Below are 15,911 nucleotides of genomic sequence, written 5' to 3' on the forward strand. Positions count from 1 at the left end.
TATTGTTCTGAGCTAGTTACACTTAGCTGGGTGTAACTGGGTAACCCAGAGTTCTGTGTTCCTACCTGAAGTGCAGTTATGGATAATTGATGGTTCTTTTTGGTTCTTTGGTCTTTTCAGTTAGTGAGAAGGTGGCATCTTAAATCATCCACCACATTCACCATAATTCACCACATTCACTGCAACCATCTCAGAGAAAAGTATGGTTGTCCATTCCACCCCTCCCCCCACCCCTTATTTTTTTCTTTTAAGGGACACAATAAGAGAAAGATAGAAAAGAGAAAAGATGATACATTTATGTTGTGTCTTCCTTCCAGATGTGATCTTTTTTTTTTTTTCTTTTTTTTAGATTCTGTGATCGTGCTCAGATCTTCATTTGATGTAAGCTGTGTTGGTAGCTTCATTGACTTCAGCAGAGCTGAGCTGTTTTACACTGGCTGAGGTTTACCACAGAATGTAATACACTAATATATTTTTATGTGACACTGCAAATTATATCAAAGTTCTGTAGCTCCTCCACTGTAGTGGGAGGTTCTGGGTAAATGTTTTTATGATTAAAATTGCAATGTCAGATTTCGATGTGTAATAACTGTGTTTAAGTAATGGATCTGTGTTATGGCAGTGTATGTCAGAACTCTTCCAATGGCTTAATCTTCAGGTAGTGCAACTGGTTTCTGAGTTTACTTTCTTTTACTTTTCTGAGTCCCTTCTCCCTGTGTTTCTCTGTCCATTTTCCCTTATTCCAGCTCATTTGTGGTTTTCCTACGTCCATCTCATCAGGGTTCTTATCGGTTGAACACTGAAGACAGGATGAAGAAGATATCTTTGTTGACTCTTGAATAGCTGCATTTTAGTGTGATAAGATCCAAGCGACAGAGAAGATGATAATTAAACAATGAGCTGTTCTTTGGGTCAGGTTCAGATACAGCAAATTCATCCACATGCAGGACTCTTGGGTGGGATAGTCTTTAATAAACTACTTTGGTTGGCAAAATACATAAATTTACTGCCCAATAACAATAAAAAAATAGATTAATAAACCCTAAGAGATCAGATTGCTTTTAAAATACAAAGGAAGCACGTACTAAATTCAAACTAAGTTACTGTCTTGTGATGGCTCTTATTCTTATCCTATGAAGATCTGCAGAGCTGTCAGTGTCATATGATGCAGGGGTAATGTGTTTTGTCCAGTGTCATGCATTGGCTTTTTACTGCTTTTCTTTTCTCAAGAGACAATGAATGCCAGTCAGGGAATTTTTTTTGCTTTTCCTGGCACTTGGAGAGAGTGTAGCCCAAGTCACCTTTGCAACTTGGAATTGGCCAAGCCCAGCTCTTGGGATTCTCAATCTTCTGTTGGGATGTGAGCGCACAGTTTCTTTTATGTACTAGTTGAAATACATTAGTTTTTTTGTGGGAAAGCAATCCACCTTCCTTTCTAATTCACCAGAATTCTCTTTGAATATGATAAATGCTTAGAGTGAAAACAAGTTTTATTCTAGCAAAAACTCCCCCTTTTTAGGAAAACCTGTGGCTTAATTATTTTTGGATGCTTCTGAAAGTACAAGTACATCTCTACGTTTGTGAGTGGAGTTATCTATTGAAATGCATGGACTCTTTAGCAAGGTGATTTCTTACATCAAGCTTACTTTTCAGCCCATAATGTTTAGCTGAGTTGCAGTTTCTGCTTATTCCTTCTTCCTAGACAGCATGATTTGCACTGTGAATTTTTTTTTTTTCTTGCTGCAGTAGAGGTAACAGATTATATCATTCCCCATGCAACTTTTTCATTTCCACTCCACAGGATGCCACTGGTCATTTGTAGATCTCACATGGTAATAACGCAAAGGACCAGCCTGCACGCCCACATCCTTTTCGGGCTTAGGCCCAAAGGATATTCTTTTTATGTGAGTGGGTTCACAGTGCTTTGTTCTACATGATAGTTTCTCTTCTCTTAAATTCCACTTGCATATGTAGTTCCATGAAGTGCATCCACCATTGTCTCTGTTTTCCTATTGCTACACCTTGTAAATAGAACTCAGACTGCTTTGGTGCTGAGAGGAAATCAGTTTAACAAGTAATTAGGCTAACAACATGAGAGAAGGGCAGTCCACCCCAAATGTAAGTGGGAGTAACTCCACTGCCACCATTAAGACCGACTCTTTTACTGTTGTAAAATCCATGATGTAGGGAAGCAGTGTCATGGAAAACAGTAGCACGGTAATGCAGCTTTTTTTACTGTGCCTTCAGGGTGACTTCCTTCCTCAATGAGCAAAGCTTCATTTCCCCTGTGTAAAACTCAACTGTTTCTCCTTCAGTCCTGTCCCACAAAGTACCATTTAAACGATGGAGAAGATTTTAAGGATCACGTTTGCATTGCAGATGCTCCAGTTAGAGCTTAGTGTCAGTTGTGACAGGGGACCAACCGCTGCCACATTTCAGGCTTCAGTGCTTGCCCCCTGACCAATCAAAGCCATGGAAGGAACCATTTTGATACTTTTCCTGTCTTGCTTTTTCAACAGTTATATCGCAAACCAGCAAAAATTAGAAAGCATTAATGACAATGAAGTTGGATTTTATGTCGGACTTAAAAATCTGTAAGTACACAGAGTAATATTTTTTAAGGCTATTTCTTCTTTATTTCTCTGACAGAAGAATGTAGAGACCCCCTCAGAGAGTGGGTCTGACTTTGTATGTTACAAAGGACAATTGTAGACATTACAGTTCATCCATGTAGAGATTTCATCCACATTCTTATTTTTGCCATTATTGTCATTATTCTTACCAATGTATTGTAAACAAACTGTTCTAACAGTTTTATCTATTTTTATAGGACTGTGGTGAATTCAGGCTTACGGTTTGTGTCCCGTCAGGCATTTACGAAAAACGTCAACCTACAATACATGTGAGTAAGGAGAGCATCTACATTTTAAATCAAAAGTACCCAACTCTTGTTAATTTTTCTTCTCTCTTTTACCATTTCCTTAACATAAAATGTTTTAACAAAACAGACTTATAATGGCCTTCTGTCATTAATCAACCTCAAATAGGGTAAGGAACTGGCAGGGCATTCGACATGTATGATAAGGAACTGGCAGATCACAAGAACATAATGTGGGCTGGTAAAAAGACTGTCTAGCTCATTATCCTGTCACTAACAAAGGTCTCTGGCTGTGTCTTTTTTGGGGAGCAGCATAGCAGTGTCTCTACCAGCTGAACTGAACTAGTGCTGAGGGCATGATGTCCACATTATATGCATCACACTCAGTGATGTGGGTTTGACCGGTTTTAGTCTGATTCAATGGGCTGAATGTGTTTTGTGTTTTAGCAGCTGCAGTGCAGTAAGTGCATGCATGGGCATATCTTCAAGTGTGACTTGACCAGCGTGTATGCTCAGAGACTGTGCGCTTAAGTCCTGTAAGTGACGATGATCAGAAGATTCACTTCAGAAGTTCACTCATGATCTGAACCAGTACATCTAAAGCAGAATATAAGAATGAGGTTACTTTCACAGCCAACTGCAATTTGCAGTTCAGGAATCAGAGCTGGTGTCTGTGCAGCTTTTCAACTGTGTTTTTCTAGTTTACTTACACTTCAGATTTAGCAAAGGCTGAATTCAGCTTTTTTTTTTTTTTTAATATATAAAACTACAGAGAAAAATGATCAAAAAGAAAAAAGATTTTTTTTTTTTTGGTCTTTGTATGTGTGTGTAAGTAGATGTCCCTGAAGGACTGTAGTTCTGTTTGGTGAGACAGACACAGAGTAGTTCACTTTGCTACTTACATTTTGTGGATCTGGTCCTACAAAATGTTGAGATCATGTGTGGGACTCAGTTCCTCATGGGTAGTCTGTTTTAGCCAAATATGCAAGTGTATATTTCAGTCAATCCATCTTCGTTAGATATGTTTAGCATTTACTTAAACCTTTGTTTTTGTTAGGTCCTAATGAGATCAAGAAGACATCATGCCAAGCCTCAGGCTTCCAAGATGCTTCCTTGTTATATGGAAGGACTTTTGAACTGAGATCAGGGCTTTGTTAATAAAATAGAAATCACTTTCTGCACCTGTGTTTTCCAAAGAATAGCAATTAATTTATGGAGGGAAGTGGATGTGAATATCTGTATCTGCCTAAACAGTAATTGCTGCCCTTAATGTGGAACAGTCAGTAGAAGAGCGTGAAACAGACGTTGCTGGCCTATGAGGCTTACATATTACTTCATAGAGTCATGAATAAAGTAAATAGCTTTTACTATAATCAGTTGGTGATATAAAGAAATATCTTCCAGGAGCAAATTCCTTTGTCTAGTTGTGTGACAATTACTCAGTGAATTATGATTGTAAAAGATAAAATTCCATAAAGCCAAGTGCATGTGCACTGACTGAGGGAATATGGAATGAAAACTTACTGGCCAAGAGGTACAGCTGCAGACAAAGTTCGAGTGGCTATGCTGGGACAGAATTTCAGCTTTATGCACCAGAACAGTCTGGGATCAAAAGGAATTTTTTGTTAGATTTTTCCCATTACTTTAGCTGCTGGGAAGGCATGTTTCCAAATACTGTGTAGAGATTAGGACACTAAATCTACCTGTCTAGAAAGATATTACAGGGAAGAGCAGCAGAGGACTTTGTAAAGCAAATCATTCAAGGAAACTAAGAAACAGAGTATGTTCAGTACAATAAGAAGATTGTAAGGGAATATACATCTTCATATCTTTAAAAAGAGAGTGATTATGATGAACAGAGCAAACAGTTTGCTCCATGACCATGAGTGTAGGATGATAAATAATGAATTTAATTTGCAGCAAGGGAGATGGATGTTTCAAAGACCTTCCCAGCTGTATGGGCAAGTAGGTACTGCAAAAGGTAATGGAGAGGGCATGTGAACAAGGTGTCTTTACAATGCTTCAGACACAGGAAGAGCTTCAGCTCTTCACACAGGCAAACATGGAATGCATTTCTATTGGTAATCACGATTTATTAGATCATGGAACTGCCTGTTGGAAACAAATTAGGCTGACTGATATCTGTTAGACTGATGTACGTGGAATCCTGATTCAGAATGATCACTTTGTGAACCAGGAACTTATTCAGTCTCACATTATTTTCTGTTTTGGTGGGAAATTAGTAATGTTAGCAGAAACAAGATAAGTCCTGATAAGATGGAAAATATTAAGTGACAACACCACAGGATTTCTTTACCACCTGCTTTATATACACTTGACAAAGCAGTAAGTGTGCAGACATTTTTTATTGAGGCTGATCTATTATCCCTGCAAAAAAATCATTAGTTTATTTTCTCTGGGATGTCTTGATGCACACTAAAATGTTTCTAAAAGCCCCAGTGAACAAGTGCTTGTTGTCATCAGCACTAAAACTTCTGTTGACAGCACTGAGAATGAGGCATAGCCCCCATTTTGGTTGGGACAGTGATGACTATTAAGATCTGCAATCGTTTTACTTTGCAAGAGTAACCTGTACAGGTCTTTGAGAAGTCTTGCACTTTATTTTAAAACAGTAGTATGTTATTTCCTATAAAGAAAACAAAAACTACATTTTCCTAAAGAAAGAGGTAGCTCTATAAACTTTAATTTTGCTGGTGACACCATTGCAGTTTTCTCTTTCTTAGATTAAAAGTCTTTTGATATAGCTAAGGAGCTTTATGATATAAAAGTACCATTTATATTCTGAATCATATAAAAATATCAGATTATAAGGAACTTATTAACACGTTTCCCTAAGCCCTATTTTGTCATTATATTATTTTTGTGGCCAAACTTCTGTAGCCCAAATATCTTTCTAGAGTTATGTATGATGAGAAGACTTGATTTATAATATAAAAAACAGGAAGAGAATGCTTTAATAGGTGTTACTTAAATGGAATTAATAGTCTTGCTCGTCTAAGTCTGGTATTCTCATTGACCTTAGACTCAAATTAGTCAACAGTCACATTTAACAAGCTATTAAACAGTCCTAGTTTGGTAGTGCAGTAATTTATAAGTTTATCTGCTGCTAACGGTAATTTTAACGGACTTGTGTAACACATACACATGGTATTCTGTCAGCGCCTTTAAAACATAGAAACAGATTTCACAGAAAGTGTCTTTTTCCTGAAATGTTAAAAAAGAGCAATAATTATGTGCCAGACTGTCTATAATTGCATTGATGAATCATAGATTTGTGTGCAATGTATACATACAACTCTAGGTGTTAAGATATGTTTGTATGTCTACAAATTTTAGGAAAAGCAGACAAATGAAACTGTTTGAGACCTAGCTGCAGATTTTCCCAAGTGTGCACACAGGGTTGGCTCCAGCCATAGGCAGATCATACAGCTGCCTGTGGAGGGAGACTGAGTGTAGCAGAATGGCCATTTCTTCACGTCTTCTCCCTGGTTTTCCTTTTGTCTGTTCCCTCTCCTTCTTGTCTCATCTTGCCAGGAGTGTTATAGGCAGTATAGTGGCTCAATGACATTGCAATGAAGATCTGCACCAGTGTTGCCAGCTGTGTGGATATTTATGCAGCTTCTCAGGCTGCTCTTGCATTGCCTGAATTGCCACAACATTTCTTTAATTGTATAAGGGCTAGCTAGTCTGAAGTGAGCTTGATATTTGTATGTAAAATACAGTTGTGCTTTTGACTGAACTCTGGTCCTGTTCTTAGGTGTAGCCAGACTCTGCACTCCAGAGGACTTTTTTTTTTTTTTTTTTTTTTTTTTTGAGTCTTTAGGACCCCAGACAGACCTTCTCTGGGCTGCTCATGACGATCTTTTTGTGTGTAGCTGAACTGGGGAACTAATTTATATTCTCCTTCCATGGAAGTGGAAGTCCTTAACTGTTCCATAATAAGCCTGGTACTGATTTTTTTACTTAACATGAATTAAAGAGACCACAGAAGGTATCTTTATAATCAATATAAAGTGCTCAGATTATGAAAAAAAGAACCAACCCTAAAACAGTAAATTTACTGTCAAAGTATTATTTAAAATGCTAAATCTATAATGGTGTCTGAACAATTTCTGATGAATTACTTGTCAATTTAAGACACTAAACTACGTGGAAGAAAAGACTACAGTCTTGGAATTACTAAATGTATCAATCCATGACCAAGAATATAGGCACAAGGTTTACTTTTGTTACTCTTTGTACTGCTTCTTACATTTTTTTTTCTGGTATGTATCAAGTACAACTGGTAAAAGTCTGAAAATACAATTAAAGCTATTGAGATACTTTTTTTTTTTTTCAAAACTGGATTTGTTAAACAGTTTGTACGACATGAAATGGCTTCAGCTAGATAGAGATTTTCCATTGTATGATGGATGGGTCCTCTTGGTATGGATGTACAGGATCGTCTGCTTTGTGTGAACCCAGAGTCAAACCTGGTCCTCATGTGACCTGGAATATATTGCCTCCCACTAAAGTAGTGAACTGCCTGTGCACCTGCCTGTTGGAAAGGCATGTGCTGCTTAGCAGTGTCAGAACTAGAAGGGTTTTCCTGCATGCCGAGTGAAGAGCTGCCCATGGAATGGTGAGATTTAATGTGGTTCATGTTGCCTCAGTGCTAGAGAGAAAGCACAAGGCCACATGAAGATTTAACTTTTTTTCTTTCAGCCTTAAAACTTAAAGTTTCTGCTTATTAGGGAAAAGATCATAGTGACATTTTTTACTTAAACATGACTTCCGTCATATGTGCAAATTGTAAGTTAATTTTGATATACATGATAACGGTCCACCTGCATCTGCCGTAGGACAGGCAAATTCACATGACAAAGAAATAATAGTTCACCTATTTTGTTGTCCAACATTAGAACCACACAATTTGTAAACTTCAGGCTGTTGTTTGCTAGAAAGAATCAACAAAGAAGTATGGTAAATAAAATCTTATAAAAATTCTCTTCTGAATGTTTGTTGAACATTCTACAAACATTCTCGTGTCCTTGTAATTTCTCAGAAAATTATCTTGTACTCAGAAATCAAGGACTGAAAGTTTGGGAAGTAAACACTGTGTTCTTTAGTTAGGAAAAAAAAAAAAAGGTCTAATCTTTGGTTTTAAATGTAATGCAACTATAACTATGAAGCCCCTTTGGCGCCTTTATAATACCACATAAAACTCATGTGGTATTTTGGCTCAGAACACTGATTTACACTGTAGTGCTGGCAGTTTTACAGCTTACTGCTCTTACTGTCTTTAATTGATGGACTGATAAGACTATAGAAAAACAACATTATTTTGGGTGGGGTGGAGAAAGCAATTTTGTAAGCCCGGGAGGGGAGGAGTATTTCTGATTCAGATGAACATTTCTTTGCATAATGGGAGAGGACTTTTCACTTAATTACCACTGGAAACCGTAAGTGCTTAATTGACATAAAAAAAAGCCCAATATAGGCATTTTACAGTTTTCCTTTTGATCTTCCGTGTGGGTGCATATTGTACATGCAATTTGAAAAGAATAACTAAAAGGCTCAGACGTGGATGTGTGCTAGCATGTGAGAAGGGCTTATGTGAGTACAGAGCATGGTGCAGCATCAAAGAAAGGGATACACCCATTTCACTTATGAATAAATTGAGCATGTAATTAACACCTGGACTTGACAAAATACTTTTGAAACACAATTAAATCTGCTGCTTTTCTGCAATGAACAGAAGTGCTAGAAGTGAAAATATTGACCCCTGCTGAGTTTGATTTTGAATGTATTTGACTTCAGATACAGACTAAATTCAAATGCTTGAAACCAATCGAACCATAGAGACTTAGCACCATTTCTTTCCAACTGTAGTCAAAGAAGTAAGGGCTTTTTAGAGCTGGTTTGAGTTCTTGGTCATTTAAAGAGACACAAACTCCAGTTTAAGAAGAAGCAATCCTAATTAATGCAATCTTTCTCTTTTCCCGTAGCAATTTATCCAGAAACAAGCTCTCGAGTTTGTCCAAGAAACCTTTTCGCCATCTCGGTTTGTCTGATCTGTAAGTTACCGTTTCTTAAAATAAAGCTTATTTGTGACTAGAATGAAAGAACAAGGCTTTGAAGTTTGCTCTGTTGAGGGTAGACATCCATCAATGATCAGGAATGAAGTTCAGATCCAAAGAAAGCAGCAATGCCAGAGACGTAAATACAGAGATTCATTCCAGGGCTTCAGGGAGGTCAGGTGTATGTTTCAAAACAAATTTTCAGGTTCAAATAGCCTCTTCCCTTCAGCTTTAAAATATTCTTATTATGAGATTGCTTCACACAAAATGACTGGTGTTTGTATTAAATATTTAAGCTAGTAAAAACACTGCTATCTCCAAATCTTCAAATGAAGTCTCTGTCTTAAATTCTTATATAGTATTGGCCCCACAGCTGCTATCATTGTGGTAGACTATTGAATATTTTTACTTTCTCTTTGAGTTACATTGTACCTTATAAAATCATTTGCTAATGAAGCATTGACAAACATATAATTTTTGATTGTTTCAATATTATATTTTTATTCTCTGCTATTTCAAGCAGATATTCTGTATTAGTGTACATTCCATAATTTTGTACTTAAAGAAAAAAAAAGGGAGAAAAGGATGTAACACGCCTGTATGGCAGGTATTGTTGTATTTGTTTCTTTGATAAATTTCGGGATTGCAGAAAAGGTAGAGTCTACAAAAGACTTTGCAACTGGGGCTATTGACACAGATCATAAGGAAGGCAGAAGCTGTTTTTTGTATAATGCTTTGATTAATGGTTCTCCACAGTGATTTCCCTGAGAAAATTTCTAAGGCCTGGAGTTGTGTTTCTATGAAAAAAAAAAAAAAAAAAAGTCATCTTGTGCAGTCTTTGCTAATACATGGGACTGCAGAGAGCATGCAGAGTCTTGGGCAGGGTTGGGGCTGCAGAACAGAGAGAGGCTGCTCTCCTGGAGCTCAAAGCAGGGTCAAGAATTTGCCTGAATGCCAGTCCAAGAATTGCAGCACCAGCCTAGGAATTCTGAACCTCTTCTGGTGGATTTCAGCCTGTAAGAAATGAAGTAAGTAAATCCCAGTGCATCAAAAAGAGGTTATGCCCCTTAGGTATGTTTTGTTGATAATTAAGTTGGTATAATCACTTTCTTTACAGTCCAGGGAACATTGCTGGCTGGAATTTTCTTTCGTAACTTGGCTGTTGCTGTGTACACTGATGGAAAGACTAGGTAGTTGCAGAGCACTCCAATGCTGTCTGTCCTGCATAGGCCTGTTGTTGCTGAAGTCCCTTATCTAGTCTCTGCCAGAAGCCACTGTTAGTGTGTGTTTGTCTGTAACTTGTATGTTTTGTAGTTGTCATGACCTCAAAGAAAAAGAATGAAAGACTTAGACTAGTGTACAGTGTGCATTGATTAGGCTTTTCCTAATGTATCTAATCAGCTAGTGAAGAAATGGGGTCATCTTTGCCCCCCCGGTGTGTGGAACTGTAAGGGTGGGTATGCTGTAGCTTAGGAAGTATGCAAAAAAGGAAGTGACTACAATTTTGAAGGCATACTCTGATCCCAGTCCAAGGTGCTTCCTTGGACTTAGTCTGCTGCCATTAACAAGTTTATTCCAAAGCACAGATCAAACCATGCTTGAACCTCTCCATCTCAGCTGAACAGTTTCTTTTAGGTTGTCAGTGAAGTGAGAGCTTGCAGAGATTTTGAAGGAGAACAAAGTCAGTGTTGCTTTGTTCATAACTGTTAAGTGAGATGATGCAAGAAATGTAAAGGAAAGAAAAAGAGGGGAAAAAAATAGGGTATGAAAGATGGAAAAGCAGTGGTAAGACTATTATCAGTTGAACTATTCTGTTGATAAATAGATAATACACAGGTGGAAAGTCAGAATGAGGAGGGTTAAGAGTGTTGGTAGGGGAATCTGAGAGGGAATGATGCCATAAATAGCCACTGAGGAGCCGGCTCTAAATCTGGAAAACAAGTATCCTGTTGTTAGCACACTTGTAAATAAAATCATAAATGGATGAAAAAGTTCAGGCTAGGGTGAAGAAGGAGATATTCACCAGATACTGTAGAGAAGGAGATGCTGCTTTGAAAGGCTTCTTCTTTTAGAACAAGCTGTAGCTGCTGCTGTAAAATTACAGCAAACAAGATAAAGACATGTAATTTCCCTCTACTAGGTCAGATTCTTTCTTTCACACAAGCATATGTGGAGGGCCATCATACTCTGTCCAGCATGCTGCCTATGATATGCCTAGCTCCTCTGATGGGTTTAGTACAAAATAAAACAGTGGAGGAAAAGGACTGCTCAGCCACTGGTTAAGGGAAAATTTTCTTTTAAAGAAAAGTTAAATGATGAAACAGAAGATGAGAAGTAAATCTTGCTGTTTGGAAAATGCATGTGGTAGGTTTTGGCTCAAGGGATCCTAATACTCATATTCTTGTGTTGCGCAAGCAACTCTTATCCACCCAGTAGTGCTGTGGAAGTCCAGCTGATGACTGCTGTGAATACAAATTGCTCTTAAAAGACTTGCAGAGATGATCCCTGCAGCTTTTTATCCTCAAAGAAGTACAGATGACTTCTGGGGTAACAGGTTACAGCTCTAAGAACCTGAGCTTTTCATGATTTGCACACTTCACATCCTCAGGAGACACCCTCCTGTATTTACAAGCACAGATACAGTGAACAACTTGAGGTCGTTTCTGTACACCAGAAATACCTGTGAAATTCTGTTAAGAACAATTGTGCTCCTTTTAATGAGATACTCAAACAGTCGCTCACAGAGACTTTATTGGATCTCATCTGTGAGATCACTGTGACTGTCATCTGTGATCTGTGCCTGTAGGAGAAAAAATCATACCAGGTCACTTCTGTAGTTATTGAGATGTTTCTGTTCATATTTCAGTTTGGCTGTATTGCATTACATTGTTGTGTAGAATTTAGTAAGTTTGCTAACCTGTGGTTTTATTTCTGTACAGCATACTTCATACCTAGATTATTCTAAACATTTCTGTTTCAGGGCCATTTTTCAGTTAGTGTGTCATCATAACATTTCTTAAGGTTTTTACTGTGAGTTTTTCTGGTGGTGTAATGGATGTACCTTTAAGGTTAGGTAAATTTCTTTGTTATGATTAGAGTTCTTTAGAGTTTGCCTCTAATACATGACTGACTCTCCAAGGAATTTATCTACTTCACCTAAGAGCATTAAACCCTGTCTGATGTGGTCTTTCTGAGGTAGCTGAGTGGAGTGCCAACCATAGAATCACTTGGGTTGAAGAAGACCTCTAAGATCATCAAGTCAAAGAAATTCTGGTCTCTGCTTAAGAGTTATGAAATAAAATGGAACTTTTGATGGAAAGTCTAATTCTCTATGTGCTCCTGATTTTCACCAGTGGATTGGAGATAGCAGTTGAACCCCCTGTGTGATGTCTCAGATCTATGGCAGTCTGGATTCTCAGTGCAAGTAGGGCTTCATTCTCTGCAAGACAACAGTTACCTACTTGAAGTTTGCATTGCACTGAGGTCTTTGGTCCTTACTTTTCTCAACTAACGAGTTCAATTTCTACTTTGACCCAGCTGAGAGCTTTGAGTTCTCTTGCCCCTCAGTTTTTTCTACATGCATGATACATTCCGCTTTCTATATATATATATATTTTTTCTTTTTTCTTCTTTTTCTTTTTTTTTTTTCTTTTTCTGTAGGATATTGGTGGACAATCCATTCAAGTGTTCCTGTGAAATTATGTGGATCAAGAAATTTCAAGAGACCAAGTTTTACACAGAAACTCAGGATTTGTATTGTTTAGATGACAACAACAAGAGGACAGCCTTGATGGATATGAAGGTCCCAAACTGCGGTAATATTCTTTTAAAATAAATTTACTGCTAAATAACTGTAAGACAGGTAAAACAAACTTCTTTTACAAGATAACATTCAGGATGATGACAGCACTACTAAAGGAAAAGGCTTTAGGGGAGTTATTAACCAGTCGGTGACTGTCTTTCATCCCATATGGAATAACTCTGGGAGCTTCACTTACAGCTTTTTTTTCCCTTGATCCTTTAAAAATGTACTATTATTCAAGTGCAGGAAAACAGAACATGAATTATAGATAACACACAAGAATTATATAAAAAGTATGTGCCTTTGTTAAACTAAATAATAATTCTTCCAAGCTGAACAGACACAAAATTGTTCTTCCTTCATTTTTTAAGCTATTTGAGGTTAATGTAATCTTTACTTTTTTTCAAAATTACAAACTCTTGTACTAGACAGAACAGGAAAATTCAGAAAAACTGACTGCTAACAGCAACAAATTAGGGAATAGCTCTGCTACACAGATAAAAGTCTACTGAGTTCACTCGTATAACTTATGCAAGAGTCATTGCAAGCTTAGGTCTGTAATATTTTGCAACATATTGTTTTCAGTTAGCTTATGTGGATTTTGAGATAGTGGGAAAATGTCACAACAAGGCCATCCCTGTGCTTTGCTTCCCGTATACGGGACGGCTGGAAAGTGGTTTCACCCACCATATGAAGAGATATCTTTTCTTCTGTGGATGAGGGACAGAGTCTGGGTGTTTCTGACATGACATGGGACCTGCTGAAGTCTGGAGTTTTTGCTTTCCACTATCCATTGAGCGTCCTTTTCTTGACTGTGTGTTTGGAGGGTACAGCACCCACTGATAGCAGCCACCAGCAAGGAACAGCTATGGCAGAGACGTGCTGCAGACCTTAACACATGCTGCCTTCAATGGTGGTAATGTGTGTCATAACCATATACCATTCCATTAATCTTGTGTCTTGCATCCTGCTAGGGCCAGGTGTCCTGGACAAAAATCATGATAGTATCTGATGGGATGAAAAATAACATGCAACTTGTTCAGGGGGTCTTGTGTGCTGCAGGGTCTGCTTTACCTGAAATGGGAGATGATACCAACTCCAGCTAAATAGAACCAAGCCCCAGTCTCAGTTGGATGGAATAGAAAGTAGATTAATCTGCTGGATATAGAAAGGTCTTCTGGTGGATTGAAATCAATTGGTATGAAATAGGAACCCCAGCATAATCTCTCATAACATCGTTGGCTGGCATATCTAGAAGCTGCCAGGCAGATAGGATTTTCCTTTGAAAACTTTGGTGGTAAATACCCAGGATTAAGCCTATGAGACATTATTTCTTTCTCCTGGTTCTTGACCATCTGCAGTCACAATAGATTTGGCACTGACCTGTTGATACTGTGTAGACGTATGTATGCACGTGTGTACATCATGTGGGCACATCTTGACTAAAATACCTGACATGAGAAGGAAATGTAGTACTTCCAAACAGAGGAGGAAAAGAGAAGGAAATGTGAGAATATATGACATTCAGATGCGAAATTTGCATATGGCAAATTTTGCATTCTGCTGAAGATTTGTATGGATATCCACAGAGACCTGTAGATGATTCACACTTTTGGCTTAATGTTGGTTTACAGGGTGTGAATTTCGCTAGATCTTATACACCTGTATTTTTCCTTTATTTTCCCTTCTCTTTTTTTTTTTTAAACTTAATTTACCTTTTTTTTTTCCAATATGAACAAATGCAGGACATAGGTTTTTAGTAAAGGTGACAACACTGCCATTTCTCAGGCACAGAATAGGGAATCCCAGGTGAGGAGCAATGACCGTCTTCATGACCATGGCCTGTGTTCTGAAAGGTCCACTGCATGGCTGTTGGTTTCAGTATCTCTGCAGATAATTTTTCTGTGTTTAAAAGCACAAGACAATTAAAAAAAAAAATAAAGCCACTGGTGTAGTTAGTTTATTTAATTTCTAACACTGTTTGAGAGGCTAGTAAGTAGAACTGAAATAGACGAAGAATTGAGCTTTTGACATACGTTATTTACAGCCATTACTTTTTTTTTTTTTTCCTGTGAACTACATGACCCTTCTAGCTCCTTTGATGTCAAGAGAATTTTTTTTAGGCATGCAGATTTTGAATTTTGTTAATAAAACATTTTCTAATTTTCTTCACTAATAAAAGGATTTCATCCCTTCACTCTGGTTTGTTAATTTTTTTGATTTAGGAACTGAGCAAACATGCTCTTTTTGTGTGTGTGTGTGTGTGCAGGTGTTATTAATTACTTCATGATATTATACTAAGTGGCTGGTACAGTATGTAGTAAATGTCTTGGTAATAGGACATCTCGCCACTGTGGGCTGTTAATAAACCTCTTGCTGGGAATTTGGAAGAGACCACTGTGGTTTCTTGATCACAAGGCTCTGGTTTGTAGATAATTGATGTGAAAATTAGCAAAGTTCTGTGGTACTTTACTTATTGTTTATATGGTGGAAATGTTCATTAATGTGCTGATTAAAGGTTGGTTGCAATTTAGATGCCATCAAGTTTGTGATTTCGATTCTTGAGGTTTAAAATCAGGTATGCTGACTCACTAAAAGATCATTTCCAGATGCAGTATTAAAAGTGTCCATCAGTTGTTGTGATGTTCACAGCATTATTTTTTCAACTGCATTTGAAATATGGTTATGTATGATGAAAATATTTGGATACTTTTCAGTTTTAAAGTCAGACTTAATTACTATATGGAAAGTTTTTATCTACTACTACCACAGTAGTTTTAGTAAAGCTTTTGGTGTAGAGATTTGGTAGTGATTAGTTCTTCCTTTTTCGCTGCATTTGCTGGTTGTCCATATAACATTGACACCATTGCTGCCTAGACCATCCTTTTGTTTTGTTTTGTTTTGGGTTGGGTTGTTTCCACCTGGTAAATTGTGTTAGAAAATCTAGAATGCGAAGTAAATAAGTAAATATTTGGGTCTCATTACTACTTCTGTAAGTGATGGCTGCAGTTGCCACTGGTGTGTTAAGTCTGTAGAAGCAAGACATGTTCTATATGTAGGGTAAACTCACTTGAAAGTCTATCAGTTTGCACATCACCTGGAGCTCACTGAATGCTAGGGAGGCAAAAGCAGGTTCTTTGAGACTGATTAT

At 37.6% G+C, this 15,911-nt stretch overlaps 1 protein-coding gene across 8 annotated transcripts in view; it reads left to right on the forward strand.

Moving 5' to 3' along the window:
- Positions 1-15,911, forward strand: part of NTRK2 (neurotrophic receptor tyrosine kinase 2) — a 206,086-nt gene that overhangs the window by 19,938 nt on the left and 170,237 nt on the right. For all 8 annotated transcript variants that reach the window (XM_035565275.2, XM_035565266.1, XM_035565267.2 and 5 more), the window contains exons 2-5: positions 2,520-2,594; positions 2,831-2,902; positions 8,887-8,955; positions 12,619-12,773. In XM_035565275.2, coding sequence (XP_035421168.1) covers positions 12,659-12,773 — 115 coding nt within the window. In that variant the 5' untranslated portion in view covers positions 2,520-2,594; positions 2,831-2,902; positions 8,887-8,955; positions 12,619-12,658. The remainder of the gene's footprint in view (positions 1-2,519; positions 2,595-2,830; positions 2,903-8,886; positions 8,956-12,618; positions 12,774-15,911) is intronic.

The sequence above is a fragment of the Cygnus atratus genome, chromosome Z (assembly GCF_013377495.2).
Source record: "Cygnus atratus isolate AKBS03 ecotype Queensland, Australia chromosome Z, CAtr_DNAZoo_HiC_assembly, whole genome shotgun sequence".
Lineage (NCBI taxonomy): Eukaryota > Metazoa > Chordata > Aves > Anseriformes > Anatidae > Cygnus > Cygnus atratus.